Here is an 18,704-nt window from a genome sequence, read left to right on the forward strand (position 1 = left end):
AAAATTCTTTCTACTTATCAAAAAACTGGCTCATTATAAGTCAGGTAATACTCTAGGTAGCATTAAGAAGTTCATAAGCTAAATGCAACATTAAATAAGTTAGCGCTAAGCTAGCTCAGCTGTTGGAACTTTTGTTTTTTACAAAGCTGTGTAATTATTTTTCAACAGTTTGACTTAAAATAAAATGAATGAGGCGGTAGTTTATGAGCTAGCTTGTAAAGGAAAAGGGAGGAAATAAAAAAATTCAGATGGTGTAGGTAGATTGCAGTTATTTATTACAAAGGGAGTTAAAGTGTGGGGGTAAAAAAGCATCTAATAAAATGTAACAATAGAAGAACTCTGATGAGAGGTTTAAATTCTAATCTTATCTAAATTGAGTTGAAACGTGCACCAGAGTAGCTTCTCTAAGAACTAACTAGGCATTCTAGTGACTTTATATGCTTGCATAAATTTATGTATGCAATTTTTGTGATATAGTGGGTACATAATTAAACCTATGTATGCTAACCAGACGTCTGTGTGTGCAAAATAAGTGCAATAGGGCAACGTGCAATATATAACAGCACTTTAAAAAAATCTAGCACTCAAGCACTTTAGCACATAAAGCACTTTAGCACACAGGCACTTTAACTTAACAAGCCAAATCCCCAAGATTTTCTTTTTTTTTCTGATCTGTCATGAGTTTATTGTCTGTCAAAGTTGTTTATTGTACTTTTCATTCTTATTTGCAATCTTTTATTCTCTACCTTTTATTGCTATTGTACCTCTGTTTTATTGATTGTACATTGTTAACATCAACCTGTCCAGGGTCAAAGGATGGAAATTAACCACTGGCTACAATCCTACATATTTACATGCAAGTGTTTAATAATATGTACTGACCTTGATATTTCAAATAAAATAAAATACAAAATACAAATACAGAACTAAGGTTTAACCACACAAAAAAACAATCCTAATGTGAGTATTTGTGTGTTTCTAAAACCAAACTATTACTTGAACCAGCCGCCCTAAACAAGTGACTCATAAATGAGTCAAACCAACATTTAAGAAACTTTGACTTCTTTTAAGACTCTGGATTTAAGGATGTGGTTAATAACAGGAAGTCTCTTCTTTCTCTTTCAGCTGTACCCTGGGAAGTGTACCTGGATCTACACCATCAGTAATGTCCTCATGTCTGTGTCAGGTAAATCAAAAGACAAACAAGAAATGCTTCATTCAGCCACAGAGCTGTGTTCTCTTGGAGCTTCTTGAAGAAGATGAGGTCTGATACTTGAGTGAATTGCGGACATGCCAGGGGCACATATTTTTGTTAGAAACTATGCCCCCTTTAATCAATAGCTCAAAATTTGTTTCCTTATGGACCCAGCAACAGTGGGAAACAAAACTTATCCTTCAAACAACTCTTAGTTGACAGTAAAGATATTTGTTTTGAATAATTTATCGGGAGATTGTAGTTTCAGTTAAAAACACATTTCTTTCCATCCGTTCAGTCAGCAGGAAATGTATGGTGTCATTTTCCTGTTGATGGACTACAAGGACTTCTCAAGGCCAAGAATGAGCCAAAAATCCACTAAAAGCGCTGGAAGTCATGGAAAATATCATTTAAATTTTTTGAGACTTCCAAAACATAAAACATACCTAACATTCCCTTAAATTTCCAACACGTTATCAAAAAAAAAAAAACCTGGACACTTCTTAAACATTAAAAAAGTCAGAGAAAACCCAAATTTCCCTAAAAGATTTCCTCAGCAGTCTTCCCCATGATTGTTGTTGTTGTGTGAACTTACCAGAGTGAGAGAATGAAGACTCAGACAAACTTTGCAAATGGGACTTTTCCACAGTATATTTTGAGGTAGTGGAATTTTAATTTTCATGAGCTGTAATCATCGAGATTAAAACAAACAATGTCCTAAAATGTTTTTCTTTGAGTGTAATAATCTAGAATATGTATCGGTTTTAGTGTCTTAGGAGGATGTACAGTAAAGCAGTGGTTCTCAACCTTGGGGTCGGGACCCCCTTGGGGGTCGGGAGACACTGAGGGGGGGTCACCAGATGCCTTAAAAACACTAAGAATATTTTTAAAATTACGCTGTTGCTACTTTATACCAGTTTTACCAAATTCCAACCCTTTTTCATCACTTTAAAGCACCAATTTTGCCAATTTTAGAACATTGTTGCCACTTAAAACCCATTTTTGTCCATTTTAAACCCTTTCTATCACCTTTTTCTGCCACTTCTAAACCAATTCATGCCACTTTCTGCCTATTGTTGCCTCTGTTGACCCATTATTGCCTCTATCAATCATTTTTATAACCTTTTTTGCCCATTTTAACCACAGTTAACACATTTTTTTTTTTTTTGGTTTTGCTAACCTCCACGGGCTCCCAGTTTGGCTGGGTCCCAGAGACCTCCCTCTTTATCCCCCTTATGGACAGCTTTGTCTACACTATCCTTGAATATGCATGGCAGTGTTCAACCACCTCCAGGCACAGTGGGGGTCTCTGGTCTCTGGAGCCTTTGTTTTGGGGGTCGCAGGCTGAAAAGGCTGAGAAGCACTGCAGTAAAGAATATTAACTTTTGTCTAAAGTGTCATTCAGGGGGAAGAGGTGTTGTGGTTTTAAATATAGGCCATATTTTTATCAGATTTTGGAGCTTAAATAGATACAAAGTACTAGAGGTTAAGAACTTGCTTTTCTGTGTTTCTTGGAATGATAACCATGAAACCGATGATTTTTTTGCCAAGCCCTAGCATTCTTTTTAATCACCCTGGGACTGATAAATTATTCCTGGTTCTGATTTGAGGTCTCTGAAGAGACTGCTGTAATAAATGTGAGTGTTTTTGATTCATTCTTCCCCACTGCCTCTGATTGTGTGTTTGCAGGTAAATCATCACAGCTTCACTCCCATTCGCTCAAAGAGTTGTATGAACAGGCTCGGAAAGACCAGAGGATGGTTGCCTTGCCGACTCACAGACTGTTACCAAGGTAACACAGGAACTTACTGATGCTCTCAGTTTTTAATTTGAAAATTAACATTAGAAATTACATCTATTCTGTTAATTAAAAACTCTATCTGTTGTACCTTTAGGAAATTTGCAGTGACGTCAAAAATACCAGATACAAAGGGCTGCAAGACATGCTCAGTTGGTGAGATGATGCAAAAATAATCTGATATTTTTATTATTAATTATGATATTAATCATGCTAATGAATCATTCCCTTGACTGCAGTATGAAGTGTGCATGTTAAGCTTTAAAGTGTTGTGGATAAGACTTTACATTTCTTCCATTTCCCTCTGCTTCTCTGTAAATATGAACTGACTCTGTCTGAATACAACTTTGTCTGGTGTTTATTTGAGGATTTGAACTCTATAAGGAAACAGATGTCTACTCAGTTTACTATTTCACAGAAATCTTGTATTCTTTCCTGTTTCCCTGTAGCAGATAACACGGTGCGAGGCTGCGTGTTCCTGGCCTGTGCTCTGGAGTCCAGTGTGGTGCTGCTGCAGTGGTACGAGCCCATGCACAAATTCATGCTCATCAAGGTACGTTCATAAAGCAGTGACCAAGGTTATTACTGTTAACTAAAACTAACTAAAAACTAAGCTTTCTTGAACCAAAGTATGGTGAAAAGTAGAACAACATCAACTCTTTATATAAGGGACAAATGGGAAAGGGAAATAAAGAGGGGAAATAACAGAACAGGAGTGTAATGTGCACGACACAGATGAGGACTTCTAGCTCCAGATACTGGAGGAATATTGTCAGATTGTTTATCACCCCTAGTTTAAAGGGCAGCCTTGAACTAGGGGTGATAAAAGCTGGAGAAAGTGTGGAGAGCAGGATGTTGATTATACCCATGTTTTCTGGTATTTTATGAAAATAACTATATAAATATTGGGAAGAAGTGGGAAAGGGATGAAAGCAATATTAGGATATGAGCTTCCCATGACTTTTGAGGTATTATACCTGGGTAATTTAACACAAGAAAACACACAAGCTAAAGACAGATACTTGGTTGAAATACTTCTTGTGGCATCAAAGAAGGCTGTTACAAGGAAATGGTGTAAGAAGGATTCCCCACCCCCTAATCAGAGAAACTGGCTGGACATTGTGGAAGAAACACATGATATGGATAAATTCACACATGCTTTACAGTTGCAACAAGATTCAAGCACCCAAAAGTGGGGAAAATGGACCAACTTTAAATCTGTTCACAGAACATGAAAAGAATGGACAACTTTAATGGAGGCTTAAAGGACTACTCTTTTGACACCAGGCTTTGTTTGTATGTTTGTATGTTTTGCTTTTGTTGTTATTGTAAAAGCGAGCAAATAAAATTTAAGTAACAAAAAAAAAACAAAAACGAAACTTTCAAAAACCTAGAAACGAATTAAAATTGAATTCTATTCTTTGAAAAACTAACTGAAATAAAATAACATATATGCCGAGGCCTGGAGAGAGTAAAATCCCCTGATTTGATTGGAGAAGACTTCACAGTGGTAATTTTTGGTCTTAAGTTGTATAACATCAAAATTGAATAAATAAAATGAAAAGGGATGAGCTCTTTTGGGTCTGACCCCTGGCAGGTATGCGATGTTGCAGAAAAAACTAACAATAAAACTAATAAAAACTAATCTGAAACTAAGCATTTTTGCAAAATAAAAACTAAATTAACAAACCAGCAGGTAAACTAATTAAACCTAACTAAAATGTAAAACAAAAGATAAAAATTAGATAAAAATACAAAATAAAGAAAAACTTAACTAAACTAAATATTGACATATTTACACACAGAAAAGGTAATTTTTAAAAACATTTCCTGTCTGCAGAGACACAGAGGGACACATCACAGGCTCTCTGTCTCTCTTTTATGAGCTACATAAGTCATGTCTTTTCAATATTTATTGATTTTTTGCTTATTTGCAAAGCGAAAAGAAAGACATACAGATGTCATCACAATAGCAACTCACCTGTGTTGTATACGCACATGAACGTAGGCCCTCTCTGTAAAGATAACTTCAGTTATGAATGGGCGCTTTGCAAACAAAGACTGATTGTATTTATGTGGGTAAATCCAACAAAAATAACACTTTTCAGTGTTACTGATTACTTTTGAATCTTATCTTACATTATTTTTATTTCCTTTGTGTTGTTTGGATTTAATGTTGCATGAAAATGTGTCAGAAAAACAAAATCCCTGCCTCTTTTCCTCCTTTAGATGTTTGCTACATCTACAGTTAAAGTCTGTATAATAGCAGAGGGTGAGGAGAGGAACAACATAACCACCTGTGATGGAAAAACAACAATTAGTCTAATAGAGGACATTAATTATGGCAATACAAAAGAAGCATGCACAATGAGATGTTGTGTAATGGACTTATCTTTGTGTGTCTCCAGTTTAAACCAGTTTTATTGGTCCATTAACACTGACAGCAGCAAATAAACATCTGCTGGCAGGGATATGAAGCACGTTACAATCACTATTAAATGTATGAGTTAGCTGTTGACCTCTGACCATGAAGTGATTACAGTTTTCAGAATAGACTCATCGACCACACAATGGAAGGAAGGTCGCAGGTTTAAGTGTCCTTGAATGAAACACTTAACCCGTTTGCTTTGTGTGCTTCTCTGAGTGAGAGGGAAAAATAACACAGAGCTGAACATCCTAACAGGAAGATAAACTCCTGACTGTCATCTATCCTCTGCAGCACTTTGACTTCCCCCTGCCAAGCCCTCTGCGTGTGTTTGAGATGGTGGTGGTGCCGCAGCAGGAGTACCCGCTGGTGTGTATCGGGGTCTCTCGAGGGTCCAGTCCCAACCAGCCGGTTGCCATAGAGTACATCAACCTGAACTCTAACACTTCCTGGTTCACAAACTCTGGCTTAGGTAGGATGATACTGCATTTTAGAGTCCATTTTAAAGACTAGAGAATAAAAGAAGCTACAAAACTAAACGGTGCATTGGTTTTGCTCTCAATTTGGATTTTTAATTTAATTTTGGCAGGAAAAATGTATGTGACTCCAACTCAACCTTAACACATCTATGCATTAAACTTTGAGTTTATTTTAAACATGTCTAATGTAAAAAGGGTAGGTTAATAAAACTTGAAGACATAGCTAGAAAAACTTAATTTGTCTCACAGAGACAAAGTGATTTTATGTTGATCCAACTCAATTATCAACATAAAATATTAAGACTGATCTAAATCTATCCAGCTGTTTTATGGGCCTAAGTAAGGTAATAAGGTAATGGCATTTAATAATAATAGTAATAATAATAACAGTAATAATACATTTTATTAATAAGCGCCTTTCTCAACACTCAGGGTCTCTTTACAGATAAAAACAAGTACAGTAAAACAACAGATGAAAGCTATCAAGTATAAAACAGGACAAAGTAATTACAAAGAAGAGGCTGTCCTGAACAGGTGGGTTTTGAGTCTAGATTTGAAAAGAGGGAGAGAGTCAATATTCCGGATGCAGAGCGGCTTAAAGCTCTGCTCCCCATGGTGCTGAGGCGGGCAGAGGGCACAGTGAGGTGGATGGAGGAGGAGGATCTGAGGGAGCAGGAGGAGGTGGCTATGTGGAGGAGATCAGAGCGATAACTTCACAGCTTCATTTAGCTGCATTTTGTTGTTATCTAGTGTTGCCTAATGCCAGAGAATACATAGACATGGACTCTAATCCAGGGCATAGTCTTTAACAGAAAGAAAAGCACATCATTGAAATATTAACTCTAACCAGACAGGGAATTACTACCTGAGTGGATAACTTCAGCCATGGTGCAAAAGTGTCCAAAATTAAAATGACAACAATCCATCAGGAACATGTTCAAAAATACCCCAGCTGTAATCACTGTACAACAGGGGACACCTGAACACATCTGTCCAGCTGTGGTTTAACTACCGCAGCCTTTCAGACAGTAGAAGTGACTCAGAGATAACTGACTTTACCTAAGTGTTTGGTATAAAGTAACCAGATTTTTTTGTGTCACTCAATTATTTTGAGTTCATTTTTAGAAGAATTTAAGAATAATATGACTGGATAAATTTTAATCGAGCAAAATAAATAAATAAATTAATTAATTAAATGTGTCACATCTTTGAATGGCCTAAATAAGTTTTTTTGGTGCATGCAGTCTCCCTGATTTCAAGTCCGGCTTTTGGCCGCTTTTCTGCAAGTCATTCCTTCTCCCTCATCCCTGTTTCTGACTATCCACTTCTTTTCTCTTCTCCATGAATAAGGGTACAAAAAGCCCAAAAATACATCTTTAAAAAGAGATCAATCAAATCAAATCAAAATCAAACCAGCCACAGTTACATGAGGTGGTTGGATCTTAGGCAATGTCAATGTCAAGGTCAAAATATGGAGTTTTCTTGTTCTATTCAACAGACTGCTTTACATTTAAACCAGTGTTTCTCTCTTGAGATTTCCTGTTGAGTCCCTGGTAAGGAAAAAACAAATCCTGCAACGCATATGGCATGAAACTACTCATTTTATTAAAATGAAGACAAAATAAGTACTCAGATATTATAAATAATGGTGTCAAACTTAATATTTTAGCTTCCTTAAATACCATAACAATAAATATACAAATAACTAAATGTTATAAAACTACAGCAAATAACATGAATACCTTGAGCTGTGCTTTACTCTGTCACTTTTGTTGATTGTGATGTTTTGATGTTTGTTTCCTTCCAGAGAGACCCTGTCCAGATGTGGTTCAAGTAAACCAGTTGGACAGTAGTTCCCTGCTCGTTCTATTGGAAAGTAAGTAACATGGGATTCCTTGCTAGTACAGGCAGACAGCTCAAACTGTGCTGGTTTCACACATGACATCCATCCTTCCATTCAGCTGACAAACATCCTCCCAACTGGAGGTCAGTGTAGGCTTTAGGAGTTCCTGTTTCTACCTCTGCTCCACCACTGCTTTAACACTGCGTTCTTGCTTTCAAACCCAATACCACCCCAGTTTCCACCTGTAGGCTCTGACAGGAGGTTTAAGATACTCATCACTCTTCAAAATCTGCATGTTAAATAAATCTGCAAAGAGTAATGAAGTCTTAGACTGGACGCCAAGCACAAACATGTTCTGCTGCTGCAAAAGGAAACATGTTGAACATAAGCTGTCTGACTAAACTGCCCATAATATCGAAGCGTTTGTTATTAAATTTACAGGGATTGTATCTAAACAGAAAATATCTTTGTATGGTACCGGATAAAAATGCATAATATAGCCTAGATTATAAAAACATCACAGAGGAGTGAAGCGCTCTCTGCCAACAGATCATCTGTTGCATGAATAATGTGTAGAGTTGCATCACATTGTACAGACGGGCCATATTAATGTGTTCATTCCCATTCTGTTATGGAACACCATAACATTGTTTTAATACTGCATCCAACAGGGTATAACTGGGTTTAATGTTATAAACCAATTAGCTTTAATTTATATTTGAGATGCAATTGATGTACCATCCTTATTTACAGTGATAAGTTCACAATACAAAAGCAGTTTAAAGACGAACAAATCAGATGATGATGAAAGGTCAATAAAATGACTGAAAAACTGAAATATACACTGACATAAATGTTACATTTACAAGGTAAAATGAAATAAAATTGAAAGATGAAGCCTTAAAATGCAGTGAAATAGTCATCAAAGTTTAGTGAAAAAATGTAGAGATATTTAATAAGGTACACCCAAGATAGAGAAAATCCAGAGATAAAAAATAGAGCAGAAGCTTCTTGTTTGGACTTTGTTGGACTCTCATATTGGAATAATTCATTTGTTCCAATTTTTAACTGCTTTGGAACATTATTTCCACCTATTTTTGCCACTTTTATGTGCTGTTCTCATCAATTTGCACTTTTTTTTTTACACAATTTTGTCTTTTTCCTTTCTTCCTTCTTTTTATTTTTTTTTTCCTGTTACAATTTTTGGACCATTTTAATCCCATTTCATCACCTTTTTACTCCCATTTTTGCCACTTCAAAAACATTTTGTCACTATGGACCAATTAGCCCATTTCTGTCAATTTCAAGGCATTTCTGTCAGGTGTGGCAAAAACCTCAGACTTAACATGCAGCACAGGAAGCTAACAGCAAACAATGAACTGACAACAGACAGGGAGAAACACAGAACTTAAATACACAGGGAGTGATTAGACAAGGAGAGACAGGTGTGGTAAATGAGACTCAGGTGAAACTATTGAGGGCAATCACAGTGGAGGGAAACTGACACAGGAAGCAAAACTGGAATCACACACAAGGGAAGGCAACTACAAAGTAAAACAGGAAACATGAAACATTTCACAAGAAGCACACAAGGACTGAAAGACAACAAAACAGTACACTAGAAGCTTAACTAAGGAAACACTGAAAACACAGGAGGATATGTAACTGAAAACACTAGAAGCAACAGGGATTATAACATACAAAACCTAAATACAAAATAAAAATAGAAACACGAAATACACAGAAAATCATACAAGAAATACTGAAACACCAAGGTAATTGACTAAACACTAGAAACATAAAATACACAGAATAAACACAGGAACACACTAGACTACACAAGAATTAATGAAACATAAATGCTAATCAACTGAACACTAGAAACATGAAACATACAGCACAAAATACACAGAAACACAAGGGCTATAGAAAAACTCCTAATAAACTGAAAACCTTAACACAAAGTCAAACTAGAAACATTGAAATCACAGAATTAACAAAGGAAAACACTAGAAAAACTCAGGAACGTAATAAATCAAAACATGAATCTTGACAATTTTGCCACTTTTGTTTGACATTTTCATCAATTTGCACATTTTTGTTACATATTTTTGTGTCTTTTTCTTTTTCTTCATTTCTTCTGATTTTTTATTTTTTCTATTACAATTTTTGGACCATTTTAATCCCACTTCATCACTTTTTTACTCCCATTTTTGCCACTTCAAAAACACTTTGTCACTATTGACCAATTTGCCTATTTCTGCCAATTTTAAGGCCTTTTGCCACTTTTTAAACCTTTTAAAACCACTTTTCTGCCTATTTTTCCACTGTCATTTTTGCCTTTCTTAACCTCTTTTTTAAACACTTTTATAGCCCTTTTTTGCCCATTTTAACGCCATTTCACTATTTTTTCTCAATATTGCAACTTTTATCCCATTTTTGCTACTTTCTGCCAATCTTTTTGTCAGTTCACACATTTTTCCACTTAAAATACATTAATGCCAGTTTTTCATTTTATTTCAGAGGCCAATTATTGCCTCTGTCAACTCATTTTTTTGCTACTTTTTTATCCTGATTTTTGCCACTTCCAACCCTATTGTAACCTATTTCATGCTGTTTTAAGAAAAGGGGTTTACATTTTGAAGGGTATGTACTGCAGCATAAATTAAAAAATATATATTTGTTGCTTTGATATGAGTTGTTACTTTTTATCTTTAAGAAAATAAAATATTGTTATCACAGCTTTACTTTACAATGGACCCTGATTTTGCTGTCCTCCATTGGCCCCCAGTGTTGCTGGGCTCCAGAAAGCTCTCTTTTATCTCACCGTATGAGCAGCCTTGCTCCTCAGTCCTCCTCCACACTGATGTTTTTGCTGTCCTCTCTCCTCCACAGAGTCAGTTCATATAGTCGGACTGGAGGGGGAGCTAAAGAGCAACAGGCCTCTGCAACAGGAGACCTTCCCTCATGATGTCGAGTCGATAGGTGAGAACATCCAGAGACAAACTAGAGACAGGTATTATTGTTCAGAGCTCAGCAGTGACTCAGTCTCTCTGTCTGTCTGTCTATTCAGTGTATTTTGAGGACACGCTGCTGGTAGTGTGGCGTCACGGCTGGCAGAGGAGAGGACACAGTTTCACTGAAGTTCTGGAGGAAACCACTGAGCTGAGGAAGATCTACAGACTGATTCATTCAGACAGGTACAACACATCCTCACCCACTGATGTGGTGTTTTATGTCTGGAGGCTGGGGCTCTCTGATGAGAATAGCATTTGTTCATTTTTTTATCTGTCTGTTTGGACATTATGACAGTCAGCTCAGCTTATGTTTGGTATAAACAATCTGGGAATGCCATGATACAAGAATTTTAAACTTTGATGATGCCAGTAAAAATCAAATAGTACTGATACCTGTTTCAGTTCTCAACGACCATAAAGATGCCCTTGCTAACAACTACTGAGTCATTTCTTAATTTGGGTAACAAAAAAACTCAGGCAAACTCACTCACAATTAAAATTGCAGAGACGTTTTCAACATCAGACAGTGAAATATATATATATAATTATTTCAATTTATTACAGTTTTTTGTAAAACTAAGGAAGGTTAAAGGAGACATAGTTTACCTTTTTTAAGACAAGTTTATATTGGTCTCAGAGGTCCCCAAAACATGCCTTTGAAGTTTGTTGCTGAAAAAACACTCCAGTATTGGATTTTAGCATGTCTAAAAAGCCCACTGTTTCAGCCTTGCTCAGAGCGAACTCTTTCTGTGTCTGTACCTTTAAATGTGAATGAGCTGTCTGACTCCTTTCAGCTGCCAGCTGAGAGGAGGATCAGAAGAGGAAGATAGAACTTTCTCTCAAGTGGGGAGGGCCAACCGAACCTGGGGGTGGGGCTAACTCCCCACATGACATCATAAGGGGAAAATCTGTGAACAGCTTGTTTCAGCACACATTTTCTGAAAGGTGGTGGTGGTGGTCAGGGGGTGTTCTGGTATTTGAGGGGATTGTGGACAGGTCAGGGGCACATATTTTTAGTAGAAAAACGTGAAAAGGTGATTTTTGCATGATATGTCCCCCTTTAAAGCTTCTCTCAAGAAAGACTTACCAGTTTTTTAACCCTGAGTCAGAGGGGATATTTTTGTTCCTATGGTCCTGTGCTCTTGAATCAATAAATTCTTATCTATTTGTATAGCCCCAATTCATATCCAATGTTATCTCAAGACACTATTTGCCCACTTTTTCCATGTTCCAAGCAGTGTTTCTATTCATTAATTAAATGTTTGTGTCCTTTGTTTAAACAGCTGTACAGACAAAATACAAATCATATAGAGCTTAATATGTTTTATTGCTTTTATCCCTCAAAGCCCACTAATTGTCAACACCCTTGAAATTTCCATCTAAAACTCACCTGTAGACATTTATATCCCCACAGTGCATTGGCAAATTTGTACCGTAATTACAGCACTTGAAACTTTCTTCAGCTTTTTGTTGTTTGTACAGCCAAACTAGGGAATATTTTACAATTTTAGAGAACAAGGAATTTTAAAAACATAAGGATGAACCTGTCTACAGAAAACAAGCATCTCTGTGTTGCTATTTAAGCCTTCAAACATCTGGCTAAATATTGCATGCTGCTCTGTTTGCCAGGTCTGAACTCACTGTGTTCCAAACAACATACTTCTGCACTAAATACTTGATATTTTGGGTGCACAAAGTGAGTTGACTCTGAGAAGTATGCTCAAATGCAGAGCACTACCAGAGCGCCAAAAATCATCCAAGAGTTCAGTGTGGACGATGAACACTTCACACTCTCGATGAGCGCCATATTGGTGAGGTAGCAGACATGGTACTGTTAGCATGCTAGTTAGCCAGCTGACGTTGGCTTTCGCTATCTTGTTACTACAACGTTAGCATATTTTAATCAATCAAAACTCATTTGAGACAAAATAATTTTCTTTTCTTGGATTAATGTTAAAATAAAATACAAGTTGATTGAATTTAATAGTGAGTGAAAATAGTAGTCAAATTTCAGTGATAATCACTGAACATCTGTTTGCAGTCTGTTGTTAAAAAAAAGAAGTAGAAGAAGACAGAGGCAGTTAAACCATCATCACTTCCTGTAAGTGCAAAATGACAGTGCACAATTTGAGATATTTTTCTAGTATTTTGCATGTTAGGAAGTGAGCTTAGAAGAAGACTCAGGTCTAGACAGGGTTGTTGTTTGTATCCATGGGTTAAAGAATTAGAATAAGGTGCTGTATGACTTATATTGTCATTTTCATGTCTGTTTTTTCCTGATGTTTTCTTTTTTATCTGTGTAAAGCATCTTGAGTCACCCTAGAATATATTCTACATGTGCTTTTTGGGGAATAAAATCTATGTGACCCTTATCCATTCATGCACACATTCGCCTGTGAGCCCCTTCATTTCTCAGCTATTATGATTTCCATTGAGTTGATTGGTGGTTAATGCAAATTCTGTCTTATTAACGGTCATACAGGATGGTCGTCTTGGAGACACGTCAGACGGAGGACCAGACAGGACTGTCCAACCTTTATGTTCTGGAAATAGCTGAAAACTACGTCATGCTGCCCTGATTCTTCTGTCTGCTGGCACAAAGCATCATGGGAAACTCCTTATATAGATGCCTCCACTCAGGACTTTCATCCTTTACCGTGATGGATATGGATGCATCACTGCCACAGTATTTTACTTTAATTTAACGGCAGGAGAGTAGAAGAAAATAAATGACAGCAGCATGTTGCAAGGATTGTTGTGCTGCAGCCTTAATCCTCCAATCTGGTGGAGTCTGCTCTTATTTATGCTGATTTCAACTTAGTATGTGACATCAAGAAGAATCTCCACCACACAGACAACTGATTAAGCCGTTAATGAGGACAGAAGGGTGGCTCATCTCTGATTAAAAGGGAAGGATCTACTTTCTTCTGCCACATAAGTGTTGATCACAGCAGCAGCTGTCTACAGGGACAGTAATATACAACACAGCTTCCCACACATGGCACAATCAACACAAAGGACGAGAGATCAACGTCTCTGCTGTTTCTAATGCAGGTTTCACCTTTATGTCAGTGTTGAATCAGAGATGCACATTTGTGACTGCTGTTATTCTGTAATAAATTTAATTAACACACGATGGATGATGTGAACTGTGATCACTGGGGATTCTTTACTGTGTTGGGGCCCTGGGCCAAATTACACAGGGCCTCCACTACCTGCATGTATCAATATTTTATTTGTAATTTTAAATGAACAAATATACAAATGTATATTCCTGCCTCTATATGGGTGCCTGCTCTACCAGCTCAGCTAAGCAGGTGCTCTCTTAGGCACATTTTGGGTATTGTTGGCAAGACTGTGTGTCTAATGCTGACATGATCAGGAGAGCAGGGACAGGAAGGGTCAGCAGCTGCACTCCTAGGGGCTCCTGGTGTGCTTTTTCCTGAGCCTGACCCCGCTCACTGCATACTGAGTGCCAGCGGGTTGGACCAGACCTCGGGGATGGCTATGTACATCATGGAGGGGTCAGCTGGGAAGATACCTAAAGGATTGGGCATGGCACAGGCCTGGACAATAGCCAATCAGGCCAGAGTAGTAGAGGGCCAAAGCTGACAGGGCAAAACCACAATATGTGCCAGGTTAGCACATATGTCCTACCTGGGCTTCTGTAATGATGCTTGGTGCTTCTTAAACACGCTTATGCCCTGTCTCTTGGTTCAGTTATTTTTGGTTCAGTCTGAGGTTTGAGGCTCATTTTTATCACAATTTCTTGTTAAGGAGGCTGTTGTGGACCCTAAGGGTAGACCAGTTGAGAACCACTTTTCTGGATTGTTGGTTCTCATCAGGGGGTCCAGAGGCACTAAAGATCTCAGAGAAATAGAGGCTTGGAGCTGTGTCTTCTGTGAGGTTGTCAAAATTAAATTTGGACATCTAATTCAAATAGTGATAAGACACTTATTAGATAGTTTATTCACAAGTTTGTGGCTGGAATGATGTGAAGTTAGTGTTCCTTTTTCAGAAATACCAGGCTACCAAGTCAGTCACACTTGTAATTCGGGATATAATAAAAAAAATTAAAATTCTGGTAAATTTTGGTTAGGTATGATTTGTTTTTTTTTCCAGTTTAGGTCAGCTCCAATTAAAAAGGCTAGGTACTTCCTGTAAATGACACTTCAAAGAATTTAAAACTTTACGCCCATATGGCATCATCACTGCCTTTCATAAAGGGGAGGGGGGAGGACTACCACCCTTGTTTATTTCTTTAAGGTGGTCCTGTTGGGTGTCACTGGGAGGTTAAACGGGAGGTAAATGAAGCGAGCTGTCCAGGGCCGGGTGCCCTCTCTTTACCCCCCTTCAGTCACATCAGTGGGAGTGCGCAGTGTCAGACCGGGCCAGCAGCAGCAGCAGCAGCGACGCATCCTCTCACGTCTTTACGCACAGTGGATGGACGGAGGCAGAGACCCGGTCGAGGATGCTGCTCTCAGCGGCTCAGGAGGGCTCTCTCTCGGGGTTTATTTATCAGGTAGCGGTGGTTTGGTCGCCGGTGCTGCTGTAAAATGCACTGGAGCAGAGCGGCTGTGCTGGTCGGCCTAGCTGAGCTCGGCTGCTGCTGCTCGCCGTCGCCTCTCCCATTTCTCTTCTAGTACTTTTTATTGTAGCGTTATTATTTCCAGGTCAAAATCTCAGTTTCCTGTGCGGCTTGTTTGGACCAAAAATGGCCGGAGATGGCGGCGCTCTGAAGGATATCAATGAGATTAAATCCCAGTTCCGGACCAGGGAGGGTTTCTACAAGCTGCTCACCCTCTCGGACTCGCAGCAGCGGGGCGGCCTGCCGCGGGGTCCGTCCTCCGGAGCCACGCTGGGCCCCGGAGCTGGACCCGCTCCGATACCCGGCGGAGGGGTCGGGTTGCTGCAGGGGCCCGGGGCTGCCGCCGCCGCTGCCGCCTCCTCCTCCTCCAATGCCGCAGCCAACTCCTCTCCTGCGGGCTTCCTGCCGCCGGTTCGGGTCTCTATGGTCAAGCTCCAGCCCGAAGACCCGAGCGAGGAGTCGGAGCGGGTGTGCTTCAACATCGGCAGGGAGCTTTATTTCTACACGTACACCAACATAAAGAAGGTGAGCCCGTTCATCATCCTCCTCTCTCTGAGTGATACTCTGGATGGTCAGTGTTAGCTTAGCATGCTAGCCTGCTCTGCTAATGGGATGCTGTTAGCTTAGATTTCGTCATCTTTTCAAACAGAGCAGCCTTGGCTGCTTCTGCTGCCCTGGCCGGACCAAAATGAACATTTTATGTTTGTTTTCCTCAATACTGAATGGGATGAAAGCCAATTCAGCTGCCTTTAGAGTGATGGTGCTTCATACAGAGGGATGCTCAGAGTCAGAGGAGGCTACAGGAGGTACCAGTGTTACTACAAGAGCAGGAAGCAGACAGGGAGGCTCTGACACACTTCATTCACTGAAATCATTATCACTGAACGCTGTTCATCCTCCAAAATGCACCAGCATGCATCCTCCACTTTCTAGCTAGCTGTCTGTAAAGACTGAAAGATTGATGAGTAAGTTAGCAGCAGGTGGTTAAACTCCCAGACATGAGCTTATGTCTGGAGTGATTTTAGTTTCTTCCACTTAATTTGGTACAAGTAGAGTCTGATAAGTTAAAACATACAACAGAAATTTCTTTGAAATTTCCCTTTCCATGACCCAAAAAATCCCCCAAAGTTTCAAAGAAATTACTCAAAATATCTGTGAAAATTCTTAAACATATTTTGTAATTATCTCATAGAAAGACCCCAAAATTTCTTCAGTCACTCTTTCAGTGAATCTTTATCATTAAACTTTAACATTCATTTACTAAAGCAAGCAAATTCCCCAAATATCTAAGCTAAGTCCCCTCAAAATCTCTTAGCAAATGCTAAAAAAATTACAAATACATTATCCAAAATTCCACAATAATGACAGAAACGTCTAAACATCCAAAAGAATTTCACGAAAATACCGAAAATTTCAAAGGACAGCCCTACTGCACAGATTCCCAATCCAATAAAAAAAACCTTACAATTAAATATCCTAAATTCTTATGAAAATGCCCACCAAAAATTCAAAGCAATTTCTCCAAATCTTCCAATTAACTAAACCCTAAAATATGCAGATATGTCCCATAAATTTCCATGAAAATACTCAATAATTTCCAAGCAAATTCCTCCAAATATCGAATAGAAAATCATCACAACAGTTCAAGCAAATTACTTTAACCTCAGTAGACATTTTTGACAATATTTTAAAAAATGAGAGTATCAGAAATTATTATGATGCTGTAGGACAGCAGAAATGTAATGTCCTCTTAGGTGCATGCAGGATCTTAGAAGGTAGTAAGTGATTTTAAAAATAGATGCCTGAAACCTAGAGCTGGGTCATATGGACTAGAAAATATTTTTCAACTTGAATAGCAGTTTATTATATTTATTTCTGAATATTTTCCTGAGAACTATTAAGTCTGATATATACACACTATATACATGTTCCTTACATCTTATTTCAACAAGATTAAAATGCAAAATTTGAATACAAATCTGTCAAGGCAGTTATACAAAGGGTTATTCAACTGGAATAAGAGAAAAAATAGGCTTTCAAGCCTGCCTATGTCATATTTATCATGCAAAATATCAATTTAATCTGCCCCTGTTTTTAGATATTTGTGTCAAAGATTTCTGCCCCCTATTCAGAACCATCTCCCTGTTAGACCTTTTTACCTACAAGTGAAAGAAATGCACAAAAATCTTTGTCTATTAAACCTTAATTCAACCAGGAAAACCCTGATGAGATTTCAAATCTCTTTTGTAAGAGTGTCCTTGCTAGAAGAGCCAGCGGCACAGTAAACTAAGTTTCTGGCAGGAAATGATCAGCCATTCACACAAGTAAAAACTAGTGCTGCACAATATTATTAACATGATGGCTGATATCAGCAGATACAAAGATTTCTGCCTGTATTTAGGACAGATATTATGGCTTAAAACATCTGCATACATCAGCTGTAAATATTATCAGTAAGAACAAATAAGTGGTTGAGTTTGAAGCTAGACCAACAGACCTATGTCAGCTGAAGTCTCTTTGTTCATCATCATTCTTTAAACTTAAACATTTGTTTTAAGGACTGAAAATTGTCTTTTTAATTTTGTAATTGGTTTTAGTAATACATGAGCTACTGTATCTTAAGATTTCTCTGCAAAGAAATGACAAATGGTTGTCACAATACTAGGATTATAACCACAGACATGGTTCTAATGAGAAAAAAAATATTGAGACCTATTTGATTAAAAAATGGATTCCTAGGCAGTTGATACTGGTCAAGTTGTTTGTGTTTAGTTTTTTTTTTAAATGCAGGAAAAAAAACTCCTAAACACTGTCCAAATAGTTTAAAAACGCCAGAATCATTTAAGGTAAATGCAGTTGTGAAAAAAGTTGTATACTCTTAAATACCACAAGTTTCATTATTGTGGCATCACAAACACATAGTCATAACAAAAAGAGAGAGCACCATCTAATTTGCACAAATACATTTGGAACATTTGGAAATGTGGAAAACTCTGGCAAAGGGCAGCAGGCCAAAAACAATAAATGAAGTCTTTTGTTGCTGTGGTGTCAAACTGGTTAAAAAGCACCTAAATAAAATAAAATCAATAAAAATATATGTCTCAATAAGCCCTAAAATTTCTATCAAATTATCTTTTGGTCATAAGCATTTTGCTGTTAGTGTTGTTTACTGTAAACAATCTTTTTACTGAGCTTTAAGCCTAGCCTCATTTTCATTCCAATTAACATAAACTATTTTAATGTAAGCAATATTTTCCTAGCCCATGCTTTGCATGAAAATGTATCTTAGATACTGCCCAGCCTTAGTAACAATGATGATTTAAAAACCGGAAATCTGAAACGTCTCAGATTTTTATCAC

General features: G+C 37.9%; 2 protein-coding genes across 3 annotated transcripts in view; both read left to right on the top strand.

Annotated features, from left to right (window-relative positions):
• The window catches only part of LOC121526116 (mitogen-activated protein kinase kinase kinase kinase 5-like), a 66,307-nt gene extending 52,416 nt beyond the window's left edge, over positions 1–13,891 (top strand). The window contains exons 24-32 of one of the 2 annotated variants that reach the window (XM_041812487.1): positions 1,126–1,186; positions 2,885–2,987; positions 3,091–3,149; positions 3,443–3,546; positions 5,713–5,890; positions 7,705–7,773; positions 10,636–10,725; positions 10,814–10,940; positions 13,240–13,891. In XM_041812487.1, coding sequence (XP_041668421.1) covers positions 1,126–1,186; positions 2,885–2,987; positions 3,091–3,149; positions 3,443–3,546; positions 5,713–5,890; positions 7,705–7,773; positions 10,636–10,725; positions 10,814–10,940; positions 13,240–13,336 — 888 coding nt within the window. In that variant the 3' untranslated portion in view covers positions 13,337–13,891. The remainder of the gene's footprint in view (positions 1–1,125; positions 1,187–2,884; positions 2,988–3,090; positions 3,150–3,442; positions 3,547–5,712; positions 5,891–7,704; positions 7,774–10,635; positions 10,726–10,813; positions 10,941–13,239) is intronic. The other variant, XM_041812496.1, reaches the window with a different exon arrangement.
• A 1,254-nt stretch (positions 13,892–15,145) lies between these two features.
• Positions 15,146–18,704, top strand: part of zmp:0000000529 (WD repeat-containing protein 20) — a 28,051-nt gene continuing 24,492 nt past the window's right edge. Inside the window, exon 1 of the mRNA XM_041807271.1 lies at positions 15,146–15,870. Within this exon, the coding sequence (XP_041663205.1) occupies positions 15,472–15,870 (399 nt within the window). The 5' untranslated portion in view covers positions 15,146–15,471. The remainder of the gene's footprint in view (positions 15,871–18,704) is intronic.

This window comes from Cheilinus undulatus, linkage group 2, assembly GCF_018320785.1.
Source record: "Cheilinus undulatus linkage group 2, ASM1832078v1, whole genome shotgun sequence".
In the NCBI taxonomy this organism is placed as follows: domain Eukaryota; kingdom Metazoa; phylum Chordata; class Actinopteri; order Labriformes; family Labridae; genus Cheilinus; species Cheilinus undulatus.